Source organism: Leucoraja erinacea, chromosome 25 (assembly GCF_028641065.1).
Source record: "Leucoraja erinacea ecotype New England chromosome 25, Leri_hhj_1, whole genome shotgun sequence".
Classification (NCBI taxonomy): domain Eukaryota; kingdom Metazoa; phylum Chordata; class Chondrichthyes; order Rajiformes; family Rajidae; genus Leucoraja; species Leucoraja erinaceus.
In genome coordinates this window covers 31,258,827-31,275,889 of record NC_073401.1, presented here as the reverse complement: position 1 = coordinate 31,275,889, position 17,063 = coordinate 31,258,827, and the positions used below count along the sequence as shown (strand labels likewise).

Genomic DNA, 17,063 nt, shown 5'->3' with positions numbered 1-17,063 from the left:
ATATCTCTCTAAACCTTTCCTATAAATGTACATGACCACATCAGTGATTTATTTATGGAATGGATGTGATAAGCACACAGCAGGCCAGACCTCACTCCCCCAAACAACACTGCTGCAATGAGAGATATACACATACACCTGGCCACAAACTCACCTACAATCCTTTGCCCATCTTCCGTTTTCAATCGCACAATCTGCATTTTTACATTTGTCCCACTCACTGACGCCAAGACACCTTCCACCTTTGTCCAGACACTAAGAACCGAGCCACAGAGGACATGGTACGTGCGGCACCGCAGTCCAATTTCACAAACCATTCCAAGGCTCACCTTTTTGCAGTTTCCGCGCCTATTAAGACAAGGCAGAATAACGATCAACAGTTTTGCATCTGAAAAACCATTATCCTCAAAAACACTTCTAAAATCGAAGTGCACTGTGGATTATCTTCTGTTGACAGCACGCTGGACTGATCATGTCCATTTCTGGAAATCCGTATATCTCCACATTGTGTCAACTTGATCACTAACAGAATTTCAATGTCTTGGAGGGGGTGGAGAAGAGGCTCCACAGGATGCTGCTTAGATTGGAGTGCATTAGCTGTAAGGATCGTTTGGACAAATTTGGATTGTTTTCTCTGGAGTATCAGACACCTGAGAGGAGACCTGACAGAATTATATAAAATTTAAGAGGCACAGTTAGGGCAGATAGTCCTTTTCCCCCAGAGTGGAAATATGAAATAGATTACATCATTTTAATGCAAGAGGTAGAAAATTTAAAGATTTGAGGCAAATTTTCTTGACATATAGAGAATGGGAAGTGTCTGGAATGCATTGCCGGGGGATGTGGTGGAAGCAGACATTAAACTTATGATTAAGAGGCATTTGGGCAAGACACGAATAGGCAGGGAATGAAAGGATATAGACCATGCACAAGTGTATGATCAGCTTAAATTGGCATCATGGACAGCACAGACAGCACTTCCTTAAGTACCCTGCATCCCAGGGCCTGATGGTCTGCATCACAGGGTACTTAAGGAAGTGGCTCTAGAAATCGTGGATACATTGGTGATAATTTTCCAATGTTCTATAGACTCAGGATCAGTTCCTGTTGATTGCAGGGTAGCTAAAGTTATCCCACTTTTTAAGAAAGGCGGGAGAGAGAAAACAGGGAATTATAGACCAGTTAGCCTGATATCGGTGGTGGGGAAGATGCTGGAGTCAATTACATAAGATGTAATAGCCTCACGTTTGGATAGCAGTAACAGGATTGTTCCGAGTCAGCATGGATTTACGAAGGGGACATCATGCTTGACTAATCTTCTGGAATTTTTTGAAGATGTAACTAGGAAAATGGACAAGGGAGAGCCAGTGGATGTAGTGTACCTGGACTTTCAGAAAATATTTGATAAGGTCCTACATAGGAGATTAGTGGACAAAATTAGGGCACATGGTATTGGGGGTAGAGTGCTGACATGGATAGAAAATTGGTTGGCAGACAGGAAACAAAGAGTAGGGATTAACGGGTCCCTTTCAGAATAGTAGGCAGTGACAAGTGGGGTACCGCAAGGCTCGGTGCTGGGACCGCAGCTATTTACAATATACAGCAATGATTTGGATGAAGGGATTCAGTAACATCAGCAAATTTGCAGATGACACAAAGCTGGGTGGCAGTGTGAACTGTGAGGAGGATGCTATGAGAATGCAGGGTGACTTGGACAGGTTGGGGGAGTGGGCAGATGCATGGCAGATGAAGTTTATTGCAGATAAATGTGAGGTTATCCCCTTTGGTAGCAAAAACAGGAAGGCAGATTACTATCTAAATGGCGTCAAGTTGGGAAAAGGGGAAGTACAATGGGATCTGGGGGTCCTTGTTCATCAGTCTATGAAAGTAAGCACGCAGGTACAGCAGGCAGTGAAGAAAGCAAATAGCATGTTAGCCTTTATAACAAGAGGAATTGAATATAGGAGCAAAGAGGTCCTTCTGCAGTTGTACAGAGCCCTAGTGAGACCACACCTGGAATATTGTGTGCAGTTTTGGTCCCCTAATTTGAGGAAGGACATTCTTGCTATTGAGGGAGTGCAGTGTAGGTTTACAAAGTTAATTCCCGGGATGGCGGGACTGTCATATGCTGAGAGAATGGAGCGGCTGGGCTTGTACACTCTGGAGTTTAGAAGGATGAGAGGTATCTCATTGAAACATATAAGATTGTTAAGGGTTTGTATACGCTAGAGGCAGGAAACATGTTCCTGATGTTGGGGGAGTCCAGAACCAGGGGCCACAGTTTAAGAACAAGGAGTAAGCCATTTAGAACGGAGACGAGGAAACACTTTTTCTCACAGAGAGTTGTGAGTCTGTGGAATTCTCTGCCTCAGAGGGCGGCGGAAGCAGGTTCTCTGGATGCTTTCAAGAGAGAGCTAAATAGGGCTCTTAAAAACAGCGGAGTCGGGGGATATGGGGAGAAGGCAGGAACAGGGTACTGATTGGGGACGATCAGCCATGATCACATTAAATGGCGGTGCTGGCTTGAAGGGCCGAATGGCCTACTCCTGCTCCTATTGTCTATTATGGACCAAAAGGCCTATTTCAGTGCTGGACTCTTCAGAAGTTGATAAATTAATGATACAGATCACTAGGTAGACTATTGGCAGAAAATAGAAAACAACATAACTAGCATAACTAATTATAGGATAAAATAAATAAGACAATATTAAAAATACAGTGGATCAGTCAGCTTCTCTGGATAGGTGACATTTTGGGTCGGGACCCTTCTTCAGACTTCTCTATAGGATACCAACATAACTAACATCAGTTGAGGCAAGGGGTAGGAGGGGTTCAAAGACAGAATTTTTAGTTTCGAACTCAAGACTATTTTTTAAATTCAAGAAGTGACTGCGAGTCATGAATGCTCTGTTCCAGCAGGTGGCAGAATATGAAACGTTGCTCACATTCACTGCAGCAACAATTTACAATCTGGAAACCACTATCAAGCTGTCCACATACACGTAATCAAATGACAGGGCAACACCCATCCACAGACCAAGCTCTAACCCATACCAGGTAAAGAGCTACGCATAGTCACCAAAATTGTTGGCCAAGGCCTCAGTTAGTTGTACTGCAGGTGCAGCTAGAAATTGGATAGGAAAACCTCAAGCAAGGAGTTAAGATACAGACTGAATTGAAGCCATTACCCATTCAACAAGTGGATAGCACAGAAACTGACAGTGGGACTGTGGTAAGCAACTAGTAGTGGTACCAAGGCAATGAGCCCAGCACCAAATAGCACAAATTAAGTATGAAGAAGGGTCTTGACCCGAAGCATCACCCATTCTTTCTCTCCAGGGATGTTGCCTGTCCCGCTGAGTTACACCAGCGATTTGTGTCTATCTTCGCACAAATTAAAACATTGTTAATGATACTAACCAATATGCATGAGTGCACGTGTCTGCAGAGGACTTGTACTGCTCCAACCAATGCAACTCTGCTTCCCCAGAGGAGACCTGCGATGGCAGTCACAAAAGGTTAGGAGCTCAAGATCACACCGCCCACAGCATCAGATAGTAACATTATTAGTAAGGCAACAGGCATGCTCACAAACACATTCATCAATAATATGGCAACATTTTTTGTCAATGCCAGACCCAGAACTTTCCCCATTACCATGGCACAGGAAGTCAATGTCACCTGTGAGCATTCCCATTAATCTACCCCCCCCCCAACTTACTCCCTATAACCTGTTCTCTCTCATGCCCATCTACTGCCCTCGTCCCCTCATTCTCCTAGCAACTGCAACTTGAAAATGGCACCAAACTGGTGTCTCAGTGCACTGCTACTATACACTTGCACTGTATCTGAGATGCTTATCTAAGATGTATCTTAGTGCTTATGTATAGTGATACTTGTACTGAACTGTACACAAAAATGCATTTCACTGTACCTCGGTGTATGTGACAAATAAAGTCCCATGCCATATTAATTTACCCTAGCCGCTCATTTTTGCGATGTGTCAAAGTCACATAGCATGAAATTAACCATTCGGCCCACCAGGCCCGTGCCTGTCAGAGGGAGGGAGAAACATGGAAAACCCGCGAGAGCACCCAGTGACGGAGGTGCGTGGAGCTGTGGGGCAGCAACGTGCCACTGCGCTGCTTGAGGAAACAAAGCAACATTATGTCACCACATACCACTAGGTTTGTTTAGCAAATTTTCCTTCACCTTTTTATACTTCTTTTTTACGTCAATATAATTCTCCAGCTTGAGCTGTTTGCCAGTGTTTGGTCTGTACATCATAAACAGTCTCTTCTTGGTGTTAACTTCCTTCACAAGGATTGCTGTCTTTTTGTTATTTCTTATCTAGAACAAAAGGACATCATTACGTTAGCAATTAATTAATTAGTTCTGTATAGTACTCTCCCATTTCACTGTCAATGTACAAAAAAAGACATTTGATGATAATGGAAGGATATCTTTTAATACCAATTCAGTTCCAGCTCAAGGACAAGTGCAGCAGGATGTGATCCACAACACCAGCCAGTCTTTACTCCATCCCTTTCCCTTCACATACCTGCATTGACAGATAGAAGCCGTCATCCGGTCCCATTTGCTCTGCCCAAATCTTTGTAGCTTCTTCCCAGGACATTCCTCGTTCAACACTTACCTACGAAGACATATGCTTTGTTAAAACTCCTAAATTGTGGTAATCAAACTCTGACAAATTCTATTCGGCTATTTGAGTTTCATGTCATCATCAATCATGTTTATGATAGCTGTGCTCCTCAGCTGCACAACGTAATGGGCTGGGAATAGGAAACATTCCCATTTGGAGCAACCTGTAAATTAGCCGAGTTCATCTGATAGATCAACCGTTCAATTTGATTCCTGTATAAGCAGCAGGAGTGAGTTACAAATGGTCTCAACATCCAAAGCTTACCCAAGATCTCACCTCCCGATAGTTGAGCAGCCATTCCCTACAGCAGCTCATACACCTTAGACAAGGACAGAACACTGCCTTGATGGTGTTCTAACACAACCTTGAAGAGCCTTTGTGCTGAACCTCAGGAAAATGCCAGGTTAAAAGGAAAACAACCAAAGATCCAAAATACAAACCACCTCCCCAAACAGGTAGAACTTACAGTGTACAGTTCAACACGTCCTGACACCGAATATCCAGGAGTAAGGAATTTTTTAGCTTCTAGTTTCTTCACCTTCTCATCCCCAGAACCCAGATCTATCCAAAATGAAAAGCAAACATTGGTAAATCGGGGAATACATTTAAAATACATTACAATATAAAATAAAGGACTTACCTAAAATTCCCATATCATATCTTCCATTCTTTTTAGCATTGTGAATGACAGCGGTTAAAGTATCTGCAAAATACTGGAAGAGTGCGTTCTGTTGGTGCACCTCCATGCCCAGGATTCGGTTGAGGAATTTGCCGATATTGTTGTAATCTGCAATGCATTAACCACATCGTCAGCCAAGCTTGCAGAAACAGAAACACAGATTGTAGAAACACTCCTTAAGATCAGACTTTCATGAAAATGTTACCTTTATCCAGTGTAAGCAGTCCTGAACGGTCTTCCATATTTATTAAACCAACACCAATTAATCCCTGTCGAACATCTAGAGATACAAAGGCACAGAAAGAGGTTACCTGCAATTAACTTAATAAAGAAATTAAAACAAAAACAAATTGGGGGAAAAAAAAGCAAACAAAGATAAAGGGGAAGCAATTATTAGAGCACGTTTAGGGCTGATTAAAGGACCAATAGATGGAGATGTAATTCTTCAGATCTTGCAACTTTCCACTTTCATTACTGTTAATATCCATGGTGATACTTGTTGGGTTAAAACATGAGGACTTGTATTCTAAAAGCAGTAATGTTAGTTATGCTCAACAATATTGTGGATACTGCCTTGGCTGAACACGCCCAGAACTCAAGTGGCAAAAATAATCAAGCAGGAATTGTGCAAGTTAGCACCAGGAAAAGGGGCATGTCTCTACTGACTCATCAGCATCTGAGACCTTCCACATAGGCACATAGATGTGCAGCGAATGGAGGGACATGGATCATGTGCTGGCAGATGAGATCAGTTGATCTTGGCATAATGTTCAGCACAAACATGTGGGCCAAAGGGTCTGCTATTGTGCTGTACTGTTCTATTTTCTAAAAAGCAAAGGCAAAAAGAAAGGCATGGCTCGCTCAATGAGGTTAATAATAAAAGCATCAAATGTCTAGGTAGTTGAACCGTCCTGTGGGCAACATTGCTGCATCATCTGGGGAATTCATAACAGATCCTGCATCCTTGGGGACCACCAGCACAAAGTGTCTACAGCTGCTCACATTCAAGGTGTTTCAGCCTTGACGCAGGAAGGAGCCAGTCTTAAAAATGGATGTGCCACCACAAGTGGAGTCGTGTTACAGGACATGAGGTGTTAAAACTCATCATGGTGTACCATATGAAACAAACCAATAACTTGCTGTTTATATCATGGTCAGATAACAAACAGCTCACTGGACGAGCTGTTGACGTATCTATACGAAATATGCAAAGTTAATACAGCTCCCTTTTGCGAGCTGAGTGATCATGTGAATTGTGTGCACATTTCACTAAAAAAACTTTAAGCACCATTCCATGTAGTTAAGTTTGTTCTGTTTGGCGTGCAGCTTTACTGAAAGAAAATCTGACAATCAATTTGAGTTCATTTGTGTAAACAGAAATGAGATAAATGACGGGACACGCCCAGAACTAAAGAAAACTTCCTTTTCTTTAACATGTGCTGTGGAATCTTACACATTTATCTGAAGATTCAGGCACAGAGAATTCTTCATCCAATATTGAAAGGATTGTATATGAACTTATGCTTCTAATGCAGTCTCAACCAAGATGGAGCGCTCAAACTCTCTGCTGCGAAGTTGGAACCATAACTAACTCATCCAGAATTAGGATGCTGTAAATGAACCAAGGCTGCACTAACCGTAAAAATGAATAGGTGTGAAAGAACAATTTTACTTGGGTGACAAGAACTTTAGAAAGCAGATTAAACCAAGCATAGAGTTCAGAACAGCGGATACAAGTTAAATAAGAGTGTATACTGCACCTTTGAAGAATTCCCCAGAGTAGTCTTTCGGTGATGACACCAGCGGACTGTCTAGATTTACAATGGATTTCATGACTATTTCCAAGGCATTCCGTCCATACTGTAGAAGTAGCAAACAGTCCATTACCATATTAGAATTGTGGCAGCTTATCAGATTATGGGCATGCAACATATCACTTCATTCATAATGAGCCAGAATCTTATTGCCACATCCTGGTTTTTGTTTTGATGAATTAAAATTACTGTGGTCATGCCATTTCTCATTTCAATTGCAAAATACATGCAATAGCTTAGAAAAGTGACTAAACATTAAATAAATTGTGAAAAGTAAAATAAGCAACTGTAAAACCCCATTATTCCTCACCCAGATAATTAGAACATTACCTTGTTATCAAAGTTAAACCTGCTCAGGTCTCTGGTTTCAGTGGCACGTCTATCACCATGAGTTAGGGCACCCTGTCCAAAAGGTAAAACAAAGTCAACATCCTAGAAAAAAACCCTCAAAAACTGTAGGCGCTGCGAATTTGAAATTGAAAGAGAAAGTTTTGGAAAACACTGATCAGATCAGACATAATCGGGAGGAATTGTTCTCAGGTTGAAGATACTGGTTGGAACCAGGAAGTAAGGTATACAAAAAATAATATGCTTCATATCATTAACATGAGGCAATGGTGCACTCCAAGTACAGAGGTTACAATGCTTCCTGAAGCTAGTCTTACATACGGGTCTGCTGTGAATCCCAACATCCTATGCAACGAATAACATCAAAATATCTAGCTCCAGCCGTTGTTAAATCCCCAAGATGATTTCTGAAACATGTTCATAAAAAGGTCCCTTCAATACTGCCCAAGCAGCTGCTCATAAGGTCATATGTCATAGGAGCAAAATTAGGCCATTCGGCCAATCGAGTCTACATTCAATCATGGCAGAGCTATCTTTCCCTCTTACCCCAATTCTCCTGTCTTATGCCCATAACTGTCAACCATCACCTTTTCAAGAATGCAACTTTCTCCTCTCTGGAGGAAATCGTGCCGGCTGATTGTGAAAGAGGCTGTTAAATGTCTTTCTTCTTTCCTTTCCCATCTGCTCAGTTGATGTTGATGCTTCGATATGCTTTTGCAGCATATATTTTATAGATTTTACCATGGTCAATGAAGTAAACTCAGTCATTTCATGAACTTTTTTAGCAGATCATGAATGCAAATAGACTGCAAACATATCAACTGCAGAAAGATCTCAACCTTTCAGATCTAGTTGGCAGGATGGAATTTGGAGAAAGACAACTAATAAAAATGAACCTGGGTGGCAATGTTTTGGGGCAGTTTTTTAAAATTTCTCCTATTTGTTGGACTTGGTGTGAAACTGGAAATGCAACCTTGTTGGAAATGTTGTTTTAAAAGTTATGAACTTACCAAACTTTCAAGCCTCTTTGCAACAATAGAAGCAAATCTCTGTTCACCAGCCAATTCAGATATTAGAAAAACATACTCGGGAGAAGTCACCTGGTTTGACCGATGTGTTCTACCTGCGAATCAAACAATAATCAGTTTCCAGTTCCAGCAAAAGCAACTGCTCTTTTACCCAAAATACGTTGATCTTAAAAGTCTCAGATCCATTAATTGCAGCTGCAGATATTCAGCAGTGGAGCAGATGCCTGCTGATGGCAATCAGTGGTGAGGAATTTGAACATTTGGGTTATTTTGGCCAACAATTCCCTAGCTTCAGACATTACATCTAACTGGCACAGTCGGTCTCCCACCAATTGTCTAAGATAAACTTTCTAAACTTCATGTACAGAGAAGAGGGAACAAAACTGTTGCGGGCTCTCACCAAACTGTTGAATGGCACGGTCTGCACTCCAAGGCAGCTCCAGTGTCATGTGCACCCGTCGCCGTTGGTTCTTTACTCTGCGATCTGCTTGCAATGAAATCCCAGAACTGGCGGCTTCCGAAATTATCGCAATATTCTGGTGTGCAAAAAAACAATAATCAAAAATGATAATCAGAGCACCGTCTGTAAAACAAATGTCTGACGAGAACTCCACATACCTTCTCCCCGTTCATAAACCGCTGCTTTTCCGTGATGTTGAGGATTTCCACAGGAACATCAAGTTCGGACCGAGATTCGTAAGATATACTGCCATCATCGTTGCTCACAACCCTACCTTTCCGGCCTGTCATCTAGAAAACATTTCAATTCAAGAAGTTTAGCAACACTTCAATTACAGGAACATTTCAATATATAAATCAGTAATTAAAGATGAATACTATGAACAACTTAGTCATTTATATGATTTCATAAGCATAAGCAGAACATTGCCTTTTGTCAAGGATGACATTTTTCCAACTTAAAATATTATTTTCTGAAATAAAAAAAAGCTCTAGAAAGTAATTAAAAATGAACACATTTAATAGCTGCCTTTTTTTGGTTGACTTGTTCTATGCCCCATTAATGAAGGAAAGCATTCTTAACCAACTTCTCTTCCTGTGCAGGGGTGAAAGGCCGTACTCACCCAGCTTCCTCTCATCTTCAGTACTACTTGAGCTTTTACCATTTATTGTATACAGACTTATTTGACCTTCCAGAATGCAATACCTCCATTTTTTTCACCTGTCACTTCTCTGCTTCTATTACCAACTCAATATTATTCTGTAGCCACACTCTCCTCCTCACTTTCAACATCACTGCCAATTTACACAAGCCATGGTCTGAGAATGACAAGCAAATGTCCGACCTCAATGCATGCACCAATTATGATGTGTGGCTGAAATCTTACATGTGTTTTTGTTTACTCTCCATTTACAAAGATCTGTGCCTTTCTCACCAAACTCCCATTTCACACACATCAACTCAATTTCTCTGCTGCCTCCATTTGAGCTTGCTACATTGTGTTTCCTCCTATCACCATCTTCACTGTAATCCCAACATAGATTAAAAATCATATTTTGCATGGTTGTTTCCTTGAGGCTCAATATCAGGGCTCCTGTGGAACATCTCATGGCATGTCCACCTTACAGATGCCGGTCAGTTACAGGTACATGCACGTGACCACATGGTTCTCTTCACACTGACCTCTGCCACGTTGTCCGGGCCACCAAGCTCGTCTATGAGTTCGTCGAGTGTGTTGGGAGGTAGATCTTCAGCGAGCCTGTCCAGTCTCTCGAGTAACTCGCGTTTCATTTGCTGGGCTCTTTCTACTGCGTCTTGGCTGGCTACAATACTATGGCTACTGTTACCTAGAGTTTTATTTGGAGGAAAGAGAAATTTATTTTTCTCGAAAATGGACTCTAATCCTCTGCGTGCTACCAATGCAAGATTAAAACAACGCTGTTTCACCCACATAATAACAAAATTGCACTGTACTAATTGGTAATTCTGCACAGGTTTATTAACCTTTTCCCACATTGGCAAGACTTATACCTGAAGGAAGTGCATTGTTGGTTGTGCTGCTTATTGACGTGGTGGAGAAGCTGGGCTTTTTAGATCCAAGGCCAGATGCTAGCAAGGCACTTTGGATAGAATCTGGATCAATGCTTTTCTTTTTCTTTTTCTTTTCTTTGTCTTTCTTCCGGTCTTTCCTTACTAACCAAGGATCTATTAAAAACAGAAATGAGAATGGTCACAAAAAAATGAAGGATATTGGGAAAACCAAAGGATTTCTTAAAAACAGATAGTGAAAACAATTAGCTGAGGTCACCAATGATCAGTCAATGATCAGCTTCACCACACAATCCACAGCATATCTACACCTTGCCATCAAATGGCCATATCAAATCCCATTGATTTCAGCTCCTCTAAAGTCATCCTCAACCTCCAGCCCTGGGAGAACACAGATCTATCACAATCCTCTCCATCTCTTAAAATATCTCACTTAATATGCCCAACAGCTGCCATGTCTGACACACCCTTGGTGCAACTCATCACTATTTATTCTCCCATTCCTTTCATCTTCATTACAAACAGAATCCTGAACGAATTCACCTGCTAAAACCTCCTGAAGACCCAGCTTCACCATCTCCCTGCCCCATTGAACTCGTACCCCTCAGAATTCTCCAACCTCCACATGACTCTTAGGTTAATACTCTCAAGACAGTCACATGTGAAGTCATGGAATGATCTGTAAGGAGAAGACACCATCTGTGTTGACTGATGAATCTTTTTCACATGCAACAATGGGAAGTGTAGCATATTGAACAGTGAGCAGGACAAAGTACAGCTCAGCATTATTGATATGGAAATATATTTTGCTACAAGATATTTTGCACTAAATGCCCTACCCTGTATTGGTGCACTGTGGATAGCTTGATAGTATTCATGTATAGCCTGTTCTTTAAATGTATTGTCCGTTCTTTAAATGATAGCATGCAAACAAAAGTTTTTCCCTGTGCCTCAGTGCACGGGACAATAAACTAAACTAAGTTAATCTAAATTTTTTTAAATAAGTCTGGACACGTCCCATATAACGGAGAGTTTCATAACCTCATCATATTTTCAATTAAGGTTCATCTGTCTGTGTGGAATTTGCATTTCCATCCACATTTCAAACAGGTGTTGGCTGGTTCCTTAATGAATTATCCCTCATGTAGGCGGCTGGTTGGGGAATCGGATTATAGGGTCGGGGCATGCGTGAACAAAAAGATAAGAAGGTTAGGGATTGAGGCACAAACGGGATTGCTCAAAGGACAATTACTCAAAAGGCTCATGAATTATAGGTCTTATATAACAGAAGGGTAAGAGGTAATTGCAGTTAAAACGTGCCCACCCTCATGGTGCACCTCTTGTTTCATCAATTTCATAATTACTGAGCTTTCTCCAACTTACCATCCTCTTCATCGGAAGATTCATCTCTGAAAGGGTTGAAGTCATCGTCAGCAGAACTAACAGAATGAAAACTTTCTGCGTCACTGCCTTCACTTTCAGACCCTTCAGATTCGCTCCCCGATGAGCTGCTCCCAGCCAGCCCTTTGGACTTGCGGGCTTTTTTAGCTTCCCGTTTGTCCTCATTAGCTGAGAAAATAAGAGTTAGATTTTAAATGGTTCACAAAAGAGAAAGAACTTCGCAATTTTCAAATACGTGGATTTATGTCAATAGCTACCAATCAGCATCCCCTTTAATAAATATATCAGAAAACAAATTGCTGTCCAGCCATATAGCTTGCCAAAAGATTGATCTAAGTGACAGGCTAACAAAGGCATTTCAATAATAGAAGATTCCTGATCTCATGGTCCTGGCTGCTGAGGGTTCAACCAATGGTGGGTGATGGGAGGCAAAAATAAGTGTGAACATGTAAGAAATGAGTCGGCCATGTGGCCCTTCATGCCTGTCTGGCATTCATGCACATAATGGTCAATATTCTATCCTGGCACCATATCTAGCACTCTCCCCATATACCTTGATGCCCTTAATATACACAAATGTATTGATTTACATGGATCAACACAACTGAGCATTTTAACCATGATAACTCAATCACTGTACTCCCAGAAGCAACACATTCACCAATATCTGTATAAGGGAAGGTCATACCTTTCCGTTTTTTCCCTTTGTTTTGTCTTGATGGACTGTCAATGGGAGAGTCTTGATTACTGGGCACATTCATTTCTATCCCCAACAAACTGTACAGCTTCTTTCTGTCAGGTGCTGGGAAATGTTTCTCAACCAAAGACTGAAGAACACCTCTGCAACAATTAAAACATAGAAATCAATAAAAAAGCATTATGAATACTCCGGTCACTCCAGCAGATACAATTATCTTAAATTATTCCTGAAAAAGACGATATCATGTTTTCACCTAATATGACAATAGGCAGCAAAATATGAACTCAGCGGAGTCAGGCAGGATTCACAAAGGGAATGGACAGACAACATTTTAGGTCGGGACTCTTCTTCAGACTGAAGGCAGGGGAAAGGGGGTAAAGAAACAGATCCGAAGAAGGGTTTCGGCCCGAAACGTCACCTACTTCCTTCGCTCCATATATGCTGCTGCACACGCTGAGTTTCTCCAGCATTTTTGTGTCCCCCTCGCTACTCAAGTCAACCGTTCAGTTTTCTCCCCCCTACTCCATTAGCCTGAAGATAGATCCCAACTGAAAATATTGTCTGTCCATACCCTCCACAGAGTTGATACCATTAATCAGATGCATGACATTAGGAAAACCTGGGAAAAACGCAGCTGCTATTCATGAATTGTTACATGAAATATTTGCTCACAGTGCAATTATTTGCATTTTTAAACTGCCTGAACACACGTATTCATGTAGATTGGTCAGATTGCTCAAATCAAGCAGATACAATTAAAAAAAATAAAAATTAATGATGAAAATTAAATTAAATTAAAAAATGAAAAATAAAAATTAATGATAAAATTTATTTGACCATAACTCTACCGTGCTTTAATTAAGACAGCTCAAGTAACTGAATTTTTGTTTACAAACCATTTGATACTCCAGAGCTTTTCTAGCGCATGTAAAGAACGTGCATTTACAGAGTGTGATCACATCTGTGCAATGCCGCAATGTTGAAAGGTACAGGGCCGTTTATAGCTTTTCCCTCAGTTTTGCTCGCTGGGACAAGACTTCCGTACAAAACAAATGAAATTCCAGTTGGGAGAACTACTCATCCTGACAGCAACTCCCACATGCCACAAACAAATGCTCAGCTCCTTTTGCATTACTACCACCTTTCAAATAACACTGACAGTAAGAAACATTTATACTATGCAAACATACTTAGCAGTTGAAACAAAATCATTCAGTTCACCACCTCCTTCTTCCAGAGCTTCCAGGGTCCGTGCTTCTCCAGTCGACTGAAGACCAATAACCACACACTAGAAGTAATTACAAAATTAAGGTATTTGAATGGTTTACATTTTATTTATCAGCAACAACTTGTGCAACTTCCCCATTGCAATTTTAAAGAGTGCATTTGCTGATTTCTCAATATTGGAAATAGATGGATGAAAGGTCATGTTACAGTCGTACAAGACATTGATGACGCCACATTTAGAGTATTGTGTTCAGATTTGGTTAACCTGCCATAGGAAAGATGTTGCTAAGCTGTAAAGGGTGTTGTCAGGACTCGAGGGCCTGACTTATAGGGAGGGGTTGAGCAGGCTAAGTATTTATGTGGAATGCAAGAGGACGAGAGGCAAACTTATAGAGGTGTACAAGATCATGAGAAAAATAGATTGGTTAAATGCAGTCCTTTACCCAGAGTAGGGGGCATCGATAATCAGAGGACATGGGTTCAAGGTGCGAGGGGAAAGATTTAACAGGAGCCTGAGGGTCAACTTTTTATTTTTACACAAAGGGTGGGAAGTATATGAAATGAATTGCCAGAGGAGGTAGTTGAGGCAGGTACAATCACAAGAAAAAACATTGACAGCCTTTATTTATGATTCATTACCTTTCCATTCTTGATCTCTTCCCGGGCAAGTTGCACTATTCTCCTAACTTTTGAAGCAATGCAGAGATACTTAAAAAAACGCTGATGAGCCGACCAGAACTGCCCCCACATGGACTTCTTCATCCGCTGCTCTGCATCAATCAGCTCCGCTGACATTTGAAATTTCTCCCTTGCCTCCACCCACTGAAAAGATAAAAAGTCAGCATTCAACAAAATAAATATATTTTTTAAACAATTCAGGACTGATCCAGGCTTCATTGAAAGGAATATCTTCATTTGTGCTCTCAAATATCCTTGCTACGGTTATAATTCTAAACATTCACTATTCCTTGCTATTTAAAATTTTAGATTCTTGATGAGTAAGAGTGTCAGGAGAGGGTTGAGAAGGTAAGATAGATTAGCCATGATTGAATGGCAGAGTAGACTTGATGGGTCGAATGGCCTAATTCTGTTCCTAGAACTTGCGAACTAAACTAGACCGCAATTTATGCTTCAGAGAAACTACCTAATATTTCTACACTTAAGGAAAAAATCAGTTATTTCAAAGCAGAATTTTAACACAATGGAAAAGGATTTATGATGGTGTTAATCTTCAATTCTAGCAACTGCAGACCCCCCCCCCCCCCCCCCCCGACCCCCCAAAGACAAAGCTTTGCGCCGTTACTTACCAGCTTTACTGCTCTATTATACATCTTTATGTAATCTAGACTGAGGGGAACTTCTTCAATTTTGAAGGTTACTCCAGAAAAGCTCAGTTGTCTTGCTATATACATTCCTCTTAGCTTCATATCCATGGCAACTATTTCCATTGCCCCAACGCCTCTGTTTTAAAGAAACAAGATTTTTAAAGAAAAGAAACACGATTTACAGAATTGGGCTGAAATATAACCATTACAAGGAATTAGCTCATTCTAGCTGACAGATTGTTACTATTATCTTTCAATACAAATGTTTGGATTGTATTTTACCTCCTCTCAACAGCCTGAATGAAATCATTGAACTCTTTGAATGGTGTGCCTTCACCCCAGATTCCAAGTCGGTTCATATAAGCCATATTGCGAGGTTCTGATGCACCTATTATGGGGAATAATACCATAAGTACAAAGGAAGAACATCATTTAGTTCAGTGTCACGTGCACCAAGGTACAGCGAAAAGCTTTTGTTGCACGCTACCCAGTCAGCAGAAAGACAATACATGATTACAATAGAGCCATTCACAGTGTATATGGGAATAACATTTACATAAGGGAATAACTTTTAGTGCAAGGTATAGCCAGCAAAGTCCGATTGAGGATAGTCCCAAGGGTCACCAAAGAAGTAGATAGTAGTTCAGCGCTCTCTGGTTGCGTTAGGATGCCTGATAACAGCTGGGAAGAAACTGTCCCCGAATCTGAAGGTGTGCGTTTTCACACTTCCTTACCCTTTGCCCGATGGGAGAAGAGGGAGTGCGACTCGTCCGTGATTATACTGCTGGCCTTGTCGAGGTGGCACGAGGTATAAATGGAGTCAATAGAAGGGAGGTTGATTTATGTGATGGTATGGGCTCCGTCCACAATTTGCTGTAATTTCTTGCGGTCTTAGATGGAGCTGTTCCCAAACCAAGCTGTGATGCATCCTGATAAAATGCTTTCTATGGTTCATCTGTAGGAGTTGGTAAGAGTTGTAGGGGCCATGTTGAACTTCATAATATTCAAAAGGCCTAAGTATACTCAAATATCCCTCTTCCACAGTTTCAAATCATCTTTGTGCACAGAGAACAGTACAGCAAGGAACAGGCCCTCTGGCCCACCATGTCTGTGCTAACAATTACGTCAATTTACACAGAAAATCTGTCTGCACATTGTGCATATTCCTCGTTTCCTTGCCTGTTTAGTATAAATGCCTCTTGAGCTATTATCATATGCGTTTCCAACTGTCCAACTTCTCGTTAGAACTTATATTCTCTAATCAAAGCAACCTTTGGGTGAGCACTTTCTCCAAAGCCCACAGACCCTTCCTGTAACACGCAATCAGAACTGTACCAAATGTGGCCTGACCAGAGTTCAATACAGCCACAACATGGCTTGCCAACTTTTATACTCTATACCCTGATCCATAAAGGCAGCCTGTAGACCTTGTGTATACACCTCGTCTAAATATTACCACATTCTGGTAGTTATGGACTTGCTCACAAGATCTCTCTGTCCATCGATACTCCCAAGGGTCTTACTCTCTTGCATTTGACATCCTGACATTTGGCATTTCACCTCGCTTTGTAAAGTAATCACACGATCCGCATTTGATTCTCCTACGTACAAGACCACATTGCTGAATGAGGAGACTGGTGGTCGTGGAAGGCAAGAACAAAAGGAATTTATCCTAGCGTGGAGGCGAGGGGACAAAAGTGGAAGTACAGGAAATAGAGATGTCAACTGCAATAGAGCAGCAGGTAAAGAATAAGGAAGACATTTCAGAAACATTGACGTGGAAAGTCCTGTCAACAGCGTAGATACAGTAGAAACAGAGATAATAAAGGAATTGCAAGAAGCAATATGGAGAGATATTTATGAGAATTCA

General features: G+C 41.2%; 1 protein-coding gene across 4 annotated transcripts in view; it reads right to left on the bottom strand.

The window, feature by feature from the left end:
• Window positions 1-17,063, bottom strand: part of sbno1 (strawberry notch homolog 1 (Drosophila)) — a 36,425-nt gene that overhangs the window by 2,052 nt on the left and 17,310 nt on the right. For all 4 annotated transcript variants that reach the window (XM_055655475.1, XM_055655481.1, XM_055655476.1 and 1 more), the window contains 20 exons: window positions 15,476-15,581; window positions 15,176-15,329; window positions 14,508-14,690; window positions 13,832-13,929; window positions 12,630-12,781; window positions 11,924-12,109; window positions 10,523-10,696; window positions 10,175-10,338; window positions 9,151-9,282; window positions 8,933-9,068; window positions 8,515-8,627; window positions 7,487-7,558; window positions 7,103-7,202; window positions 5,548-5,622; window positions 5,304-5,450; window positions 5,130-5,224; window positions 4,562-4,654; window positions 4,213-4,350; window positions 3,421-3,497; window positions 155-348 (listed from right to left, as the gene is read on the bottom strand). In XM_055655475.1, the coding sequence (XP_055511450.1) occupies window positions 155-348; window positions 3,421-3,497; window positions 4,213-4,350; window positions 4,562-4,654; window positions 5,130-5,224; window positions 5,304-5,450; window positions 5,548-5,622; window positions 7,103-7,202; window positions 7,487-7,558; window positions 8,515-8,627; window positions 8,933-9,068; window positions 9,151-9,282; window positions 10,175-10,338; window positions 10,523-10,696; window positions 11,924-12,109; window positions 12,630-12,781; window positions 13,832-13,929; window positions 14,508-14,690; window positions 15,176-15,329; window positions 15,476-15,581 (2,589 nt within the window). The remainder of the gene's footprint in view (window positions 1-154; window positions 349-3,420; window positions 3,498-4,212; window positions 4,351-4,561; window positions 4,655-5,129; window positions 5,225-5,303; window positions 5,451-5,547; window positions 5,623-7,102; window positions 7,203-7,486; window positions 7,559-8,514; window positions 8,628-8,932; window positions 9,069-9,150; window positions 9,283-10,174; window positions 10,339-10,522; window positions 10,697-11,923; window positions 12,110-12,629; window positions 12,782-13,831; window positions 13,930-14,507; window positions 14,691-15,175; window positions 15,330-15,475; window positions 15,582-17,063) is intronic.